The following is an 18,630-nucleotide window of genomic DNA, read 5'->3' on the forward strand; positions in this document are numbered from 1 at the left end:
TGTGCCCAAATTTAGGAAGAGCAAGGGGAGAGGAGAAAAACATCATCCTGCATAGAGAACAAGTTGTGCTGAGTGTTCTGAAGGAACATTGTGGGGCAAATGGATTGTTCTGGATGCTCAGGATGTGTGTACCCTTCTAACTTGAGGGGGGCAGGGAACCTGGCAAGGAAGCCAAGGAGGCACAGAATGTGGGGTGTAAGCCAAATGTGGCCACTCTGATTCCCTTCCCAAGACTTTGAACCTTGAGGGAGTGGTGCTCAAGTTCAGGGGCAGTTAGAGATTGTGTTCATTATCTATTGCTGGGTAAGATATTCACCTAAAACTTAGTGGCTTGAGCAAGAAAGCATCTATTTTCTCACAGTTTCTGTGGGTCAGGAATCCAGAAGCAACTTGGCTGGGTGGTTCTGATTAGATCACCACTGTGATCAAGGTGTCAGCTGGGGCTGAATTCATATGAGGAGTGGCTGCTGCTGGAGGGCCCACTTCCACTTCCACTTCTTTTTTTTTGAGACAGAGTTTTGCTCCTGTTACCCAGGCTGGAGTGCAATGTCTCGATCTCGGCTCACCGCAACCTCCGCCTCCTGGGTTCAGGCAATTCTCCTGCCTCAGCCTCCTGAGTAGCTGGGATTACAGGCACGTGCCACCATGCCCAGCTAATTTTTTGTATTTTTTAGTAGAGACAGGGTTTCACCATGTTGACTAGGATGGTCCCGATCTGTTGACCTTGTGATCCACCTGCCTCGGCCTCCCAAAGTGCTGGGATTACAGGCTTGAGCCACCGTGCCCGGCCCACTTCCACTTCTTAAGTGGCCGATGGCTGGAAGCTTTGGATTCTTGCCACATGGACTTCACAGGCTGCCTGAGTGCTGAGTGTCCTCATGCCATGGCAGACAGCTGCTTCCCCAGAGGGTCTGGAGAGAGAGAAGGGGGAGGAGGAGGGGGAGGAGGAGGAGGAGGAGGAGGGGCGGACAGAGAGAGAGAGAGAGAGAGAGAGAAATGAGAGAAAGAAGAGAGAAAGGAGAAGTAGAGAGAGAAAGGAGGAGAGAGAAGAGGGAGGAAGGAGAGAAAGAAAGAGGAGAAAGGATTGAGAAAGGAGAAGGAGAGAGAGAAGAGAAAGAAGAGAGAAGAGAGAGAGAAGAGAAGAGAGAAGAGAGAGCAGAGAGAGAGAGAAAGAAGAGAGAGAAGAGAAAAAGAAGAGCAAGAGAGCAAGAGAGTACACACATAAGATGGAAGCCTCAGTCCTTTTATTTTTATTTAATGTTTTTTTTGTAGAGATGAGTTCTTTCTATGTTGCCCAGCTGGTCTCTAAGTCCCTGCTTTAAGGGATCTTTTCTTCCTTGGCCTCCCAAAGTGTTGGAATTACAGGCATGAGCCACTGCACTTGACCTCAGTGGGTTTATTATCTAATCTCGATGTGACCTACACTCGCTTCTGCTGGTTTCTGTTGGTCAAACGGACCAACCCTGGTACAACAAAGAAGGGGACTACATAAGGGTGTGAAGACCAGGAAGTGGGGATGGTTGAGGGCTACCTTGGAGATGGGCTGGCACGGAGATGGTTTATAGAACTTTTCTGTGGCAGAGTCTCATCTATTTCCCACCTCTTGTGATTTTGCCTGGGTCCCTCTCTTGAGCCTTCCTGTCAGCTCTCTGGGCAGCCCAACACCCTTATAATAGTGTCCTCTTTGATTAAGGTTCACCACTCTGTCTTCTCTTGTTTGCAAGGACAACTCTGATTAGAGCAGGTACTACAAGAGAGAACAGCAGTGGTGGAGGTGGGACAGTAGTGAAGGAAACTTGCTTTAGATAAGGCGGTCAGGGAAGGCCTCTGAGGAGGCACCCCTTGCCCTGAGACATGAATGGCGAGGAAGAGTCAGCAGATGCAGGGTGGGAGGAGGGGCGTTTTTGGCAGAGCAGGCAGCATAGACAAAGCTCTGAGGTGGGAACCCCATTGCCAATGGCCAGGTCATACAGGGTCTTGAGGTCATGGTAGGAACTTGTGTCCCTTCCCCTGTAACCAAACCATCTCTTCTTCTAGACATCAGGGACGGGGAGGGCTGAGGACCAGACCTCCTTGTGTGGGGATCAGAATCAGCCGAATAAATGGCTTTAACCAGATCAGGATCAAGACATTCTCTATTTCATTCTCCCGTCTGTTTTGCTGGCTCTCGGGTTTTCCAAATTTCTGCTTTGGGTTCTTTTCTGAGTTTCTTAGTTCCCTTTGATAAATTCCCACCCCATACTGGTGAGCTAAAGAGAAAGCTTTTTGTCCATGGTTAGGCCTGGGGATCCCAGCTAGAGAGCCTGATCATCTTATGGAGTTGGGCTGCTACCCAGGACAGTGTGGGAATGGGCAGGTGGGTCTGAGGGATCCCTTCAGCCTCATTACTCTATAGTTCTGCGTTCACTCAAAAAATACCTGTTCAGCATCTAGCAGGTGTTCAGGCTCTGTGTGGGTGTTAGGTTACAAAGGTGAAGGAGACGCTGTACCTCCTCTCCACAAATCAAGTTAGACATGAAAGGATGGGCTGATCCAAAGGCAACTGAGTGCAAATTCCTTGTACCTTAGAAATCAGCAAGATGGCTGGCCCACAGCCAAAGCCCACAGGCCTTCTGTACCCTGTCTTCTAGGAGCCAGATATTTTCCCTTCAGGTTTGCTAAAGGAGGCAGAACTGGCCCTACACCCACTGGCCAAAATCTCAATTTTCTCTCCCTTGTCCATACAGCAGTCTTGGGGAGAAAGGAGTTCCTCCGCCTCCCAGTGATTCAAGTGAGACTCCTGTCTCAGCCCTCCGAGTAGCTAGGATTACAGGAGCGCGCCACCATGCCTGGCTAATTTTTTGTATTTTAGTAGAGATAGGGTTTCACTGTGTTAGCCAGGATGATCTCAATCTCCTGACCTCTTGATCTGCCCGCCTTGGCTTCCCAAAGTGCTGGGATTACAGGCATGAGGCACTGAGTCTGGCCAGTCTTTGGTTTTATTGAATAGTCTAGTGTTTACAGCAGGAGGCAATTTCCTCCCTTCCTATTGAAGGTGGGGTGCCTCGTGGAGATTGAGAGGTTACTGCAAGCATGGGCTGCTAGGATGCTGTTCCCTGACTGGGGGAGGACTGTGGGCAATGGGCTGTGCCTATCTGAGCAAGGGAGAGGAGAGGTGAGAAGAGGGGCATTGTGGTGCAGCTGGGTGAATGCATGAGCTTCTCTGGGTCAAGTGGATATTGCAGAAATTAGCCTGGCTGGCATACTTTTCTGGTAGCCTACTCAAGCAGGTTGAGTTGGGCAAGAGAGTCAGGACAGTGTCAGGCCCCAGGTGGTGGGGGTGAGGTAGCAGAGGTCAAGCCTGGGCTGGATGACCCTGTCAAAAATCTGCAGTGGAGAATCCCCGAAGGAACTCATTTGTCCATGAGAAATCATATATGGACATGGGGTCGGGGTGGGCGTGGTGGGGTATGTCTCCCAGTCAGACCATCTCCCCACCTCCACCAAGTCCTTTTCCTCCTAGCAGGCAGGGTCTTGGCTCAAGTCAACCCTTGAATGAGTAAAAGAGAAGATAAAATGAGATTTAAATTGAGTTTGAGAATAAAGCTCTAAAGGATGGAGGTTTAACAACTGAAAGTGATCTGAAAGTAATGCAATCTGCCCAAAATGTCATTAAGAGATGGAAGAGGGAGATTCAACACAGCATGGCTGAAGGCAGAGATTAGGGGAGAAAATCTTCATTATTATGCCCCATGGAGTTGAATTGCCTCAATACACTGGCTCCACAAGTAAACAGAATAATTGAAATACAGCGTGGTTGGGCTAGAGTCTTGCTTGGGTAAGCTGCTTCAGGTTCTGGGAGAGCACAGGGAGAGAGGTTGGTTGTTAGAGAGAGATTTCCAGAGGAGGGTCACCCGAGATGAACCTTGAAGCCTGAGAAAGAGTTGGCCAGGAGAAAGGAGAGTAGCAGTGGGAGGGGAGCTCTCCAGGCAGAGGTGACAGCATGGGATATCTGGGAAGTGGGGCTTGAGCATGAAGGGAAAGGCAAGAAGGATGCTTAGAGATGTAGACCAGGAGGCCCGTGGCCTTGCAACTCTGCAAACTTAAGAAGTGAGGGTCCCGGGGAGTTTAAATCTTGGAGCAACACGATTGGATTTGCATATTAGACAGGACACTCTGGATGCCAGATTCTGGCAGTGCTGTGGACACTGGACCTCTAGGCATGCTCCTCACCTATTCACCTGGCACTGTGAACCCACCTCCCTACAATGGCCATTTCATCTCTGTGTTTTTGAAATCCTGGGTCCCTACTCTTTTGAATGTCCTTTGCTCAATTCCTATTGTAGAACCCTTCCTTGTTCCCTTTTTGATTAGCCTGGAATGTTGCCACTTTCCCTTAAATCCTCTTCTCACTTTCCTCCTCCAGCACACTCTTCTCAGCTCAACAAGATTCTAGGCCTTCTCTGGGCCTGTGCCCGCCAGCACATGTCTCCTCAGGATATGTATGTACTAAAATATCTTCCCTTTATCTTATCTGGTCTTTGCCCTATGGGGTAACCTGAAGGCTAACATTTATTCCTTCACACATTAATTTAAGCTGCTTTAATTGCTGCTATGATATGTTTTATATAATATAATTAATGTTTTAATTCTGTGTACTTGCTTCCCCAGGCAGTTTTGTGAAAGGCCCAATTTTGGAATCAAGCAAATAAAGAATAAGTAATGGCTGAAATTATTATAGTAACGCCCCTCTCCCAAAGGAATTAAAACCGTGCTTGTTTTTCAAAGTGGGTTAAAAAGGGAAAAGATATTTTAATCTTCTCTTCATCCTGGGCATGTTTGGGTGGCTTTAATGAAGTTCCCTGGAATCTGATTTCAAGAGTTTTTGGCCTTTTGGTATCTGACTACCATCCTCAAGAGGCCACTGCAGCTTGAGGTCTGTGTTGACATTACCAGCTTCGCACCCCCTGCCCCCAACTCTTTTTCATGATGGAGGCTGCACTTAGGATGAGAAGTTGCTGAACCCACTTATTCATTTATTTATTCATTCAGCACCCATATATTGGTGTCCTATTATGTACCTAGGACTGGGATAGATCCAGTCCTGCCCTCAGGGAGCTTACAGTCAAATGGGACCAGGCAGAGGGAGTTATGGTCTGGCATACTAAATGCTGTGGCAACACAGGGGAGGAGGCAGGGTGGGATAGAGTGCCTACCTCTGTCTCAGGGAGTTGGGGAAGGGTTAAGAGGTGGCAACATCTAAACTGTTTAAGAAAGGAGAAGTAAAGGAAGAAAACAGCAAGACACAATGAGTTAAACTGTAAGGAAGAAAGATTGTGTGTCTGGGAAGTGGGGAGAGGCTGAAGCCAGTGTGCATGGGAGGACATGGCAGGAAGCGGGCATACAGAGAGGTTGGGGCTGTGTGGGGAAGGATGTGCTCTGCCAGGATAAGGAGTTTGGATCATCCTGAGGGTGTAGGAAAACCCAAAGAGGTTTTTATGCAGGGAAGTGTCCCAGTCAATCAGATCTACAATTTATCAAGAGAATTGCAGCCGTGTAAAGAGTTGCCTGGCACATAATAGGTGCTCAATACATTCTATGGAATAAAGGAGGCTGTTGGGACAGTCGAGATAAAAAATGGAAGCCTCTGAATTAGGACAGTGGCAGAGGTGACAAAAAATAGGGGATGGATCCTAGAGGCAGAATCCTTAAGACTTGCAAATGTACCCTTAACAGCAGAAGCCATGAGAATGGGGTTAGAAGCATCCTCCCCTTCCATCCTTCCTGATCTGTGAGGTCTGGCCTCTTGGCTTGCTCCAGAAATTAAGAACATGGAGGGTCATCTTCCCAACCATTGCCTAATTCAAGCTCCTAAGTTTTCCTTGGAGAAAAATTTAGTCCTAAGGGAACACAGTCCTTCAGAGGCAGAGCCTGCACCAGAACCCAGGTGTTCCATGCTGCAATGCAGAGTGTTAACACGGGTTCAAGAACATCTTGAGGAAAGGGCATAGTGGCTCACACCTGTAATCTCAGCACTTTGGGAGGCCGAGGTGCCAGGATCACCTAGGTCAGGAGTTTGAGACCAGCCTGACCAACGTGGTAAAACCCTGTCTCTACTAAAAATACAAAAATTAGCCAGGCATGGTGGCACCTGCCCGTAATCTCAGCTACTCAGTAGGCTGAGGCAGGAGAATTGCTTGAACCCAGGAGGCAGAGGTGGTAGTGAGCTAAGATCATGCCACTGCACTCCAGCCTGGGTGACAGAGCAAGACTCCACCTCAAAAAAAAAAAAAAAAAAAAAAAAAGTCTTCAGAAGTCATGAACCTGGGAAATGTAGGCACAAGTGTATGTGTGTTTCTGCAAAACAAGAGGGCCCCACATTTCCTAACGTTCCTTAAGTGTTTTATGATGCCACAAAAGGCTGGCACATTTTTTTTTTGAGATGGGGTTTTGTTCTGTTGCCCAGGCTGGAGTGTAGTGGCTCAATCATGGCTCACTGCAACCTTAACCTCCTGGGGTCAAGCCATCCTCCTGCCTCAGCCTCCTGAGTAGCTGGGATTACAGGTGTTTGCCACCCTTCCTGGCTAATTTTTAAAACTTTTTTTTTTGTAGAGATGGGGTTTCACCATGTTGCCCAGGCTGGTCATGAACGCCTGACCTCAAGCAGTCCTCCTTTCTTGGTCTCCCAATGTGCTGGATTACAGGTGTGAGCCACTGTACCCACTCCCCTCCTTTTTTTTGAGACAGAGTCTTGCTCTACCTCTCAGACTGGAGTGCAGTGGCACAATCTTGGCTCACTGCAACCTCCCCCTCCCTAGTTCAAGCAATTCTCCTGCCTCAGCCTCCCAAGTAGCTGGGATTACAGGCAAGTGCTACTACATCCGGCTGATTTTTGTATTTTTAGTAGAGATGAGGTTTCACCATTGGCCAGGCTGGTCTCGAACTCCTGACCTCAAGTGATCTGCCTGCTTCGGCCTCCTAAAGTGCCAGATTACAGGCATGGGCCACCTCTCTCTGTTCCCACTCTTAATAAATGCCTGTATCCAGGTGCTGGGTGGGAGCTGTGATGGAAGGGAATGAGGTGAGGATGCACGGATGCATGGATGCATGGATGGATGGATGGATGGATGGATGGATGGGAAGTTGAGACATCGCACCCACACGAGGGAATTTCCTTTGAAAGAGAGTGAAACTCTATTGGGAAACTCTTTTCCTTGAAACGCCTCCCCACACTCCAGCTGTGGGCTTCCCGTTTTCTGCGTGGTGTTGTGGGGGGAACTTCCTCAGGCCTCTCCACAGTGGAGACTTTTTCGGTTTTGCCAGGATACTTAGAGGCAACGGAGAGGGGGGCGGGGAGGGGAGAACCGTGAGGGTCCCTATGGCAGTCCCCAGCACCCATGGGATCGCTCTCCGTTCCCTGGAAGCAGGCTAGCTCCTAGCCCGCCTCAGCTTGGCCTTTTTAGGTCCAGGGGACAAAGAAGAAGGGCGCTCTCTGGGACCATGCCTCCTCCCCTACCCAGCAAGATGCGTCCCTAAACTCCCGGGGGAATTAGACTCTTGGGAAGGTCCTGGGGTAAATCCCAGCGCAGAGAATTGCTAGGGGCGGCCCCCTATAGGTGGACTGCGATTGGTCTTTGAAGACCCCGCCCCTTTCATGGGCGGGGCCAAGGCTGGGGCAGGGGAGTTAGCCTAGGCCCCGCTCCGGCGCCCAGTGGTCCTGCCGCCGGGTCTCACCTCGCCATGTTTCGTCTGCCTCTGCAGTGTGTCCTCTGGGGCTGCTTGCTGTCCTCTGTGAGTTGTTTTTGCCCCGACCCGACGGGATCTGGGAGTGGGGAATAAGAAGAAAAGGGAAGCAAGACTTCGGGGAAGAGACCATCTTGGCTGATTTTTGTGGGGGCAGGAGGGGTGGGAGCTGGGCAAGGTGCCCACGCTCCTGGCTGAATGGGGTGGGCTGCCTCTCTCTTCTCCAGGGCTGGGGTCCGGGGTGGTCCAAAGGGGCCGCTCAGAGAAGGCACTGGTTGCACAAGCGTGCCTAGACGGCGTGGATGGGTTTAGGGAGTCTCAGAGGCTGGCAACACAGAGACCGGTAGGGGGTTTAGAGGCCGGGAAGGGAGGTGGACCAAGGGAAGGGGCGGATCTGGCCAGTTTCCTGTCCCTTTCTTACTGTGGACAGATGCCAGCCTCTGCGAGTGGTTATCATCTCCTTGCCAGCTGGGGCTGCCTTCTTCCAGGGCATCTTGTGGGAACAAGAGATGGGTGCAGTGGCCCAGGTACTTTTTTGAGAAGGCAGGGAGCTTTTAACATCGCCCCCCGCCCCCCGCTCCCCGAACCCCTATCTTTGGTGTTCCAACTTAGGAGGAATCCCCAGGGCTGTGCCATTTTCTCCTGAATTTAAGATGACATAGGGAACCCCTGGGGGAGATGAACAGTTTATGGAACCCAATAAAGGGTTAGGACACCAGGGCTCTGGTTAGCTCTGACCAGGGCTGGTGGTCAGAAGGCTGGAGAAACCCTTGGTTTCTCCAGGCACCAGAAGGGCTCAGAGCCAACCAAGCATGTCTCCGGGATTTTCAGAAGCCTACACTTGACTCACTTTTTGTTTAAATGTATTTTTGTAGTTCCTCATTCTGGAGGCTGGGAATCCCCGAAGTACCTGGCCCTCTTGTCCCAGCCCCTCTGGCCTCCCCCTACTTTTGAGGGGTATAGATTCCCGCTTGAAGCCTGGGAGAGAATGACCCATGGTGTGGGGGGTCGGCAGCAAGGGAAGAGAGGGAATAGGGAGGCTACTTTGGTCCCAGAGCTTTCACTTTCACCTGAAGCAATGGCTCTCAGGGAGCAGAGAGGCAGGAGGGGGAGGGCGGAGTTGGAAAGAGGTAAAGGAGGGCCCTTGTGGGAGGAGTGGAGGAAGAGTCAGAGAAGGTGGGGTGAAGGGTGTGATCCAGGCTTCTCAAGAGCGGAGTCCACCCTCATAACTCCCAACTTTGGCTCCAGGTAGAGGCTGGGCTGTGACAACAAGGGGAGGGACTATCTACCGAGGGCTTCTTGTGTGTCAGGCTCTGAGTCAAACACTGCGTGTTTTCTTCGTCTGATTTCTCACAACTCCCCCGTTATAGAGATGGGCAAATTGAGGCTCAGAAAGGGGGCTTGTCTTGCCAAAGTTCTCATAACTAGGTAATGAGAGAACCTGGGTGTGAATCTACATCTGCCTGATTCCTGAGCCTGCCTCTCAGATAGTGAGAGTCTCCAAGCTCTGGTCCTGAGCTCTTTTGTGGCAGAAAAACCAGAATTAAGGAGAATGAGAACTGGGGATTGACAGATTTTTAGAGGAGGGCTTTATTTCTCATGTGTTTGAAGATGGCATCAAGGACTTTCCTATGTTTAGGAGTGTGGTGGGGAGCTCCACATTCACAGAATGGTGTCTTGTGATGAGCTGGTGGGGGGCAGTAGCCTTTTGTGCTTCCTTCCCCATTTCGGGTAAGTCAGGTTTCTGTGAGTAATTTGCTGAGATACCCAGATTGAGTGAGAGCCACCAATTAGGTAGGATCCTAGGCAGCCAGCCCAGTAGCCAGGGTGCTGGCCATGTAAGCAGATACAATTGAATGATGATTAAAATTGCCATTTAATGAGCACCTACTATGTTCCAGACACTGTGCCAGGCCATATACATCTATTCTTATCTTCACAATCCAACCTGCAGGGCAGGCATTATTACTCCCGTTTTAGAGATGGAGAAACTGAGGCTAAGAGAAGCAAAATAACTAGTGTTACAAAGTCAAGACTGAAGTCTAAAGCTGCCTGACTCTCAAACTTGTGTTCTTTTTCCTGGCTGTTCCTAAAGGGTGGGATGATTTGAAGGAGCACATGGACGTAGAATTAAACACAGACTCACTTTACAGTTCTTTTAAAAATCCTTCTCGTTTTTTTTCAAAGAGGAAGTCTCTGGAGCTAGAATAGAGTTAATGCCTCTCAAAGGCTTGCGAATCCTCCTTTTAAAACAAAAATAAAGAGCAGGCCTGGGGTGGAGGGCCTTCAGCAAGCAAAGCAACCAGCTGGGGTTTAACAACCTTGTTTTGTTTCTTCCAAATTTATTTTTAGGGTTACTTTTTATTTATGAGAAGTGATACTGGTTTTTGTCTCTTGGCGATAATGTAAGGTTTACATTTAAAGTAAATGTATTGGCCAGGCATGGTGGCTCATGCCTGTAATCCTAGCACTTTGGGAGGCCAAGGCAGTTAGATCACTTGAGGTCAGGAATTCGAGACCAGCCTGACCAACATAATGAAACCCTGTTTCTACTAAAAATACAAAAATTAGCCAGGCATGGTGGTGCACACCTGTAATCCCAGCTACTCAGGAGGCTGAGGCTGGAGAATTGCTTGAACCTGGGAGGTGGAGATTGCAGTAGGTGATGGAGAGAGACCCTGTCTCAAAATATAAAACAAAACAAAATAAAATAAATAAAATTAACAAGAAGTAATTAATAGCATGGGTGGTACCTGGATGTAGTAAAATGGTGCAGATGAAACACAAGTTCATGGAGAGAGGGAGCATTGAGACCTGAGTTCTCATTCGGTCACTGTCCCTGTGAGACTGGGCAAGTGACCCTCCTCTTTGGTGCTCAGTCTCAATTCTCTGTAAAATGAAAGAGTTGGAGTTTATTCTTCCAGCTTTACAGTCTAGCATTTTATGAGGGAAGGGCTGGATGAGCAGAGGAGTTGGAGGAAGAAAACATGATGGGTCTTGGAAAGAAGCAGGAAGAGAAGTAGAAGAATAGGAGGAAGAGACAAAGTGCTAAACATGGCCCAGCACTGGGGCCAGCTGAAGTCAGCCAGCTTCAAGACTGTAGGGGAGCTGCTGGGGTCCCCACGAACTATGGGATCTTTGCGAAGAGGAATGACTTGGGCATCAAGCCCAAAGGAAGTCTGTTCACTTCAGAGAATATTGTGAGTTTATAGTGCCATCACTTTGTAAAATATCAGAATGATTCTCTGGGTGAGATTATAATCAGCTCAGCTGGCAATTTACTTGAAAACAAACAGCCAAACATTATTTAGCTTCCACTTTCCGTTTGTACTTGCACTTCAGTTTGCAGCCTCTTTCCTGGGTGACTTTCACCTTTCTGCTGAGGAGGCTGCAGCGGAGTTTCAAGATCCCTTCAAATTGCATAATTCTGTTTTCAGGTCCATCCAGAACCACCCACTGCATGCAGAGAAAAACAGTACCTAATAAACAGTCAGTGCTGTTCTTTGTGCCAACCAGGTGAGATGCCAACCTTCTAGCTCCATCATGGAGCCCCCCCTTGCTTTGGTGGCAAACGCAGACCCCATGTGTTAACTGTAAACTCAAATCTGAAGCGACCCACTTCCCAGCCCTGCTTCACTGTCAGAATGTTCTGGGTTCCCTCTCCACCAGGTAAACCTCTGTCTACCCTGGACTAGGGATCCCAGCTCCTCTATCTTCCTCGCCTGACTATAAAGGGTCCAAGACTTTCATCTTTGAATCCCCTATGCTAAAGCCTGGCCTGATCATTGTGTGGTTAATGTCTGACTCATGGAGTTGGCCAGAGCGCTCCCTCATTTCCTGATGTTTTCCAGGATGGAAACTGGTGAATGACTGCACAGAGGTCACTGAAACGGAATGCCTTCCTTGCGGCAAAGGCGAATTCCTAGACACTTGGAACAGAGAGACACACTGCCACCAGCACAAATACTGTGACCCCAGTGCGTGGGCTTTTGGGAAAGGGGCGTTTGGGAGCCGGGCTGATATTCCAGCTAATATTCCTGACAATGCAGCCATTGTAATTTATGTAGCCAGGGTCTGTTCTGATTGGTTGGAGTTGGGGTTGTACTGGTCATTAAATGATTTGATTGCCATCTCTATTTGGAAGAGGGTCTGAGGGAGAAAGGGCAAGCAACATGGGGAGTGGGGCTCAGAGCATGGCCCAGCAGGGGGTTTCCATCCTTCCTGCCCTTCTCTGCTCAGACCTAGGGCTTCGGGTCCAGCAGGAGGGCACTTCAGTAACAGACAACATCTGCGTCTGTAAAGAAGGCCGACACTGTACAAGCAAGGCCTGCGAGAGCTGTGTCCTGTACCATTCATGCTCACCTGGCTTTGGGGTCAAGCAGATCGGTAAGTGGATCAACTGGAAATCAGTTTTGGAGGCGGGACAGAGGAACTTAGGGCCCAAGGTGAGGGGCTGGGCACTGGGCACTTAGCTCCAGAGGCAGAGGAAGTGGAGGCTCCAACCTATGTCTGCATCCCCACTGGACTGAGCTGGAGATGGGACCTTGTTCATTCTGCCCGCAGCCATGGGCATCTGTCTTTGAAGGGCAATGGGAGAAGTCCTCCTGGGGACTGCAGCTATTGGGGGCAGCACCACACCGCGGGAAAAGTGCTCAAGGCAGGAGCTCTACCTGTCCTGCCACTGGCTCCCTTGTGAGCTGGACAGGTGGTTCACTGTGGTGGTTAATGTTCCTCTCCCCACCCACTCCCAGCTACAGGAGTTTCTGACACCATCTGCGAGCCCTGCCCAGTTGGCTTCTTCTCTAATGTGTCATCTGCTTTTGAAAAATGTCGCCCTTGGACAAGGTATAAGCTCTCATCTCTTGTGTTTCCTGCTCTAAGAATGGCATAGAGCTGCCTCTGTTCTCTCCAGCCACCTGTCCTGTACCCACTCCCAGAGGTCCACACATACTCATGCACTTGTGAAGCATCTGCAGAGTGGCCTCATGGCCAACCAGATGGGCACATGTCTGCATTTTTCTTGCCTGCTCTCTTTTAGAGGTAATAGACACTGGTGATCTCTTGCTTCATGAGAGCCTCACATCTTGGGGGTATTAGGACACTTCTTTTAGCTTTCCTTCTACCCCTCCTGCTTCTCCTCAGTTTTCCTCCTCTTGCTTTCAGCTTACCTGACTTTCTAGGGCTTTCTGGGTTCTGGATGCTCACTCTGAGGGAGTCCCTGTCTTACCTCTAGCACCAAACCTGCACCAGATCCTGCCCTCTGGCTGTCTACATGTTTTGGGAACTTACTCACCATCTTCACTGTTGCTTTAGTTTGGACCTCATCACTGTGGTCCGGGTGATGCCTTTGCTGCTTCCTGACCTCCCTGCCTCTGGTTTCTCCCCTCAGCTGGTTCTCTCTCCATCCTCTTGCCAACGTGAGCATTCTACAGTTTCTTTCAGATCATGACACTCTCCTATTTGAGATGGTTCCTGTGTCTCTGTTGGAACCCAGACTTCTTAGCATGGCACCTGCCCTTCCTGCTGCATTTCCTGATCTCTTCCCTGTGTGTGTGCATTTGTGCACATGTCTGTGCGTAGGTGCATACTTGCAATCCTCTGACCACACTGTTCATTCTCTTCCATCAAACTCATCTGCCTGGCATACCTTAAACACCTGCCCCAGGCCAGCTGTGATGGCTCACATCTGTAATCCCAGCACTTTGGAAGGCTGAGGTGGATGGATCACTTGAGGTCAGGAATTTAAGAACAGCCAGGTCAACATGGTGAAATCCCATCTCATCAAATACAAAAAAATTAGCTGGGTGTGGTGGTGGGCACCTGTAATCCCAGCTACTCAGGAGGCTGAGGCAGGAGAAATGCTTGAATCTGGGAGGTGGAGGTTGCAGTGAGCTGAGATTGTGCTACTGCACTTCAGCCTAGGCAACAGAGCAACATTCGGTCTCAAAAAACAAATACCTGCCCCATTGACTTTTTGCTTTTCATTTTTAAAAATGGGCAAGATAGACATATGGGACAGAAAGCATAGAAGATCCAAAGTGATGTCTCCGTGTCTTTCTCGCATCCCTGCCCCTTCGCCTCCCAGTTCTCTCTGGAGGCAGCCATTGTTCCTTGCATATCCTTCCAGAGATTCTACATATAAATAAACCAACACACACACACACACTCCCTCCTTTTACTTTCGCACAAATAGGAGTATACCATATACACTTTATTTGTTAACTGTCAGCCTTTCCCTAGAATATTGCATATTCTTTAAATGTAGAGACTTGGCCTTTTTTTTTTTCTTTCACTGATACATTCCCTATACCTAGAACAGTACCTCATGCATAATAGGTGCTGTATAAATTTTTACTGATAAATGTTGACCGACTACTGGAGGCACTAGTGGCATAGTATTTATAGAATCAGTGCACTGGCTTACAAATCTGATTACAGCTCAGTAAGTGTGTGAGCCTCACTGAGCCTCAGTGTCCTCATCTGGAAAATGGGAATGACCATCATTTCACAAGGCTTGAGCTAAAGGCATGTAAAGTGTGTTGTAAACTGAATGCTCTACTCATGTAAGACTTGCTTTCTTCAAAGCGTCTCTCTTTTTCTCCTACCTTAGATAATTTTTCCTTTGCAATGGCCTGTGTCCATCCTGCTCCACTCCTGGGGCCACCCTGGACCAGGTCTTCATCATCTCATATCTAGATGCTTGCTGTGCCTCCTAGCTGGCCACTCTTCTGTAATTTCTCCGCCTCTGAGCTCTCTAAGCAGCTGAATCCTCTCACTAGTGAAGTCCTCTGGTTGGATGCTGATGAGACTGACCAGGTGAATCCAGTCGAAAACATCACACCTGCCAGTGATCTGGTTCTAAAGACCCAATTTTCCATAGGTCCCTAACACCGTCCTGCATGCCACCTGCCTGATTTCCCCATCACATCGTCCCACGTAGCTGGCCCACTTAGGTCTTTTGTCTGCAGGGAAGCCTTTCCGGAAGACCCTTAAACGGGAGGTTTTCAAAAGGGGGCTCCCTGTGGAACGTTTGCCAATGTCTGGACACATTTCATTTGTCACAAATGGAGACAGGGATGCTACAGGGATCTGACAGATAAAGGCCAGGGATGCTGCTGAACATCTGCAATACATAGGGCAGCCCCCGCCCCCCAAAGAATGATCCAGCCCAAATGTCACTGGTGCTGAGATTGAGTAACCCTGTCTTAAACTGAACTCATCATCTCTCCATTCCAGCCATGGTGGATTCTGCCTCCTCTGAACCATTCCCATCTCACTTAAGCCTACCTATATCACAAAGCTTGGCACTCATTATAGACTCCCCTATTTATTACTCCTTCAAGATGTGCAATAATCTTTTCTCAGCACTTTTAAGTTCTGTGAGGACAGAGTGTGTGTCATTCCTATAATAACCAGCATAGGATGTGGCACATACTGTGTGCTCAGTGAACCTAGATTTGTTGATTGTTGACTGACTTGCTCTAGAGTTGGAAATCTTATGCTTGTGGAAACTTAGTATCTCTCTCTCTCTCTCTCTCTCTCTCTCTCTCTCTCTCTCTCTTTCTCTCTCTCTCTCTCTCTCTCTCTGTGTGTGTACGTGCGCATTTGTGCACATGTGTGTGCGTAGGTGTGAGACCAAAGGCCTGGCTGAGCAACAGGCAGGAACAGACAAGACTGATGCTGTCTGTGGTGAGTCCTGGAAAATGGGCCCCAGAGACAGCCTGGGAAGGTGGGGGCTGAAAGGGGAGGCGGAGGCACACAGGGACACTGGATGAGAAAAGGGGGAGGGGAGGCAGTTTGGGGGTGTGGTATCACAGCTCTGCCACTTACCTTGGGAGCCTGGGCAAATCACTTCTCCTCTCTTAGCCTCAGTTTCTTCATCTGTATAATGGGATAACAGCACCTCCCTTGGTAGATTTTGATTTTAGAGGGAGAAGGTTGGCCTACAGCACAGATCAGATAATGTTAATCAGTGAAAAAGGTCAGGGGTAAGAAAAATACATTCCCTTTGCTTTCTCTTAAAATTTACTTTCCTATTCCTAGGGCTGGGACTAGAATGAGGTGAGCATGGCACTTGCCCTTCAGCACAATATTTAAGAAGGTGCCTTAAAAGTGTAATAATCAAGGTAGATTCATCTTTTAAATTATTTATTGGTAGATTCATTTTGATGCAATATTTTTAAAAATAAAAATTAATGCAAAGAAATCCACGATGAGCAAGATAGCAACATTTTAAATAAAGAACAGGACCCAACCCTGTGTTTGCATGACTCTGCCTCTCTTGCCTCACCCTAATCCTGGCTCTGGTTCCAATAAAATGAATAGGCAGCCAGCCTGCAGGCCGTAGTTTGCTGACTTGGTGTCTGCCTGATGATTTCCAAAATATGGCATGAAAAGAGTACTTATCTTGATGCCTGAGTTTTTGGGTCGTCCTTTTCAATTTTGTCCTGAAACAATTTCATTCCTTGCCTCACCCTAGTCGCTGCCCTGCCTTTTGGTCTTTTATTTTTCTACTTAGAAAAAAAAAACCAGGCACGAGAAATACTTTACCTTTCCCCTCCACTCTTCTATACCAAAAGCAACATGCTGACATGAATCATGCTAGACTTCAGCACTGGACAGAGAGCAGGGAGTGATGGGGAGCGTGGTAAGCAGGTGGTGACAGCCACGGCTGCTACTTGCTTCTTGCTGATGGTTCCCAGGTGGGGAGGCTGCCCACTGAAACCTGGTCTTCCCAGTTTGTAAGAGAAATCAGATGTCTAGTTTTAATAGGTGATCTCCCAGTTTTAAAATGCCGGCAAATATTTCCAAACATTAAAAAATGTTCTGGTTCCTTTAAAGACATCTGCCAGCCACGTTTCCCCAAGGGCCACGGTTTGAACCCTTTGATGTAGATGAGCTCTGACACTGGAGGATTCTGGAGTCTGAAATGTCACAGCAGGTTTGGGGTGGGGAGAAACTGCAGGTCGGGGGGTGCATGCCGAAGTCCTGATTTCTCCAGGTCCCCAGAATCGGCTGAGACTCCTGGCGGTGATCCCCATCATGTTGGGGATCCTGTTTGCCATCCTCCTGGTGCTGGTCTTTATCAGTGAGTCCCCAGGTGGGGAGGTGATGGGGAAGGGAGTGGGGACCACCTGTTTACCGATCTAGCCTCTCCAACTCCCCTTTCATTTTCTTTTTCTCTAGAAAAGGTGGACAGGAAGCCACAGGATAAGGTAGGTCATCCCTGAGACCGGGACAGAGTTTTGGCAAACTGGAAAGATGGCCTCATGGTTACCTATAGGGCAGTAAAACTGATTCAGAGTCTGTCCCTGCCGCCAGGGGGGTGGCAGCAGAATTGGGGACTCTCACCCCCACCCACCATGCTCCTTCCATCCAGAGTTCAATCTCCGCAGAACTGCCCCTGGTACCCCTGGCAGAGCCTAACACTGGCTGTTCTCCATGCCTTTCCTGACATTCAACACGTGGGGAGCTGCATCTTTGGGTCTTGGGGCTAGGTCAGATGGGTGGGAGCAAATGTAGCAGCCCCGTAAGCTCACTGACTCCCACTCTGGAAGCTCCTCCTCACCCTTGGTGTGGCCAGCAGGGGGCAGGAGGTACCCGAGGAATTGGCACTGACCTGCCATCTGGGAAAGGGAAAGAGCTTGGGGAGGGGATCCACTTCCCAGGGAGGGGCTCCTCAGAGGCACAGCTGCCCCTGTTGCTGGGGTGACCTCACACCTTGCCTCCCCAGGCCCCCTGCACCAAGCAGATTCCCCAGGAGATAGACGATCTTCCTGGCCCCAACCCTACCCCTCCAGTGCAGGAGACTTTACATGGATGTCAACCAGTTGCCCAGGAGGATGGTAAAGAGAGTCGCATCTCAGTGCAGGAGAGACAGTGAAGCTGGACGCACCCAGGAGTGTGGCCATGTGGGCAAACAGGCACCTTGCCAGAGAGCCTGGTGCTACTGCTGCTGTGACATGAGGGTGAGGGACTGGCACTGACTGGGCACAGCTCCTCCCTCCTGCTTGCATCCCTGCATGTTGAGACAGGAGACTTAACAGCGGATGCAGAAACACTTCACCTTGAAGAACCTCTCACTTCATCCCTTGAGCCCATCCAGTCTCCCAACTTGTATTAAAGACAGAGGCAGAACTTTGGTGGTGGTGGTGGGGGCTGTGATATAGCAATATCCACCAGGCCTTCCGATCCAGCAGTTTGGTGCCCCGAGAGGCGTCGTAGTGGCTTCCCTGCACACAGGAAGCCACATACATGGATGCCCACTGCAGCGTTGTTTGTGATAGTAAACAACGGGATGCTGCTTAACTGTCCATCAGCAGGAAACCCGCACTTTGGGTCCTGAGCTAAATAAAATTGGAATATGTTTATACAACAGAGTCTCAAAAACACTGTCGAGTAAGGAAAAAAGTGTGTTGCTGAATGATGGGTATGAAACCTTTAAAAAAAAAGTACATGCTTTTATGTATGTATGTTGCCTATGGCTATATGTATAAATATAATATACATCATATATTGGTATAACAAGTGTTCTGGAAGGATACACAGAAAACCCACAGCTCGAAGAGTGGTGACGTCTGGGGTGGGGAAGAAGGGGCTGGGGGAGGGTTGGTTAAAGGGAGATTTGGTTTTCCCATAATGCTTCATTTTTTTTCCCAAAAGGAGAGTGAATTCACGTAATGCTTATGTAATTTAAAAAATCATCAAACATGTAAAAAGAAAAACAGGGGCGAACATGCTGGGTGACATGAGCTGTTTAACCTGCTGCCAGGCTCAGGAATGAGGGCATTTTCTGTAGATCCATGAGAATGTCCCAGGTTGCTGCCTCTCCAGGGTGGTTTCCGTGGGTGCTCACATGTGGCATCGAGGTTACAAAGTGCTCTTCCCATTTGATTCATGGTCACAAAA

The 18,630-nt window shown here is 49.1% G+C and overlaps 1 protein-coding gene across 2 annotated transcripts; it reads left to right on the plus strand.

The window, feature by feature from the left end:
* The first annotated feature begins 7,633 nt into the window (after window positions 1-7,633).
* On the plus strand, window positions 7,634-18,097 carry CD40 (CD40 molecule). 2 transcript variants are annotated; one of them, NM_001267730.1, is given in 9 exon segments: window positions 7,716-7,770; window positions 11,160-11,238; window positions 11,574-11,699; window positions 11,962-12,108; window positions 12,474-12,567; window positions 15,350-15,411; window positions 16,724-16,810; window positions 16,909-16,937; window positions 17,456-17,650. In NM_001267730.1, coding segments are annotated over 9 exon segments (825 nt in total). In that variant the 5' UTR covers window positions 7,716-7,719; the 3' UTR covers window positions 17,606-17,650.
* The last annotated feature ends 533 nt before the right edge of the window (window positions 18,098-18,630 follow it).

This window comes from Callithrix jacchus, chromosome 5 (genome assembly GCF_049354715.1).
Source record: "Callithrix jacchus isolate 240 chromosome 5, calJac240_pri, whole genome shotgun sequence".
NCBI classification, from domain to species: domain Eukaryota; kingdom Metazoa; phylum Chordata; class Mammalia; order Primates; family Cebidae; genus Callithrix; species Callithrix jacchus.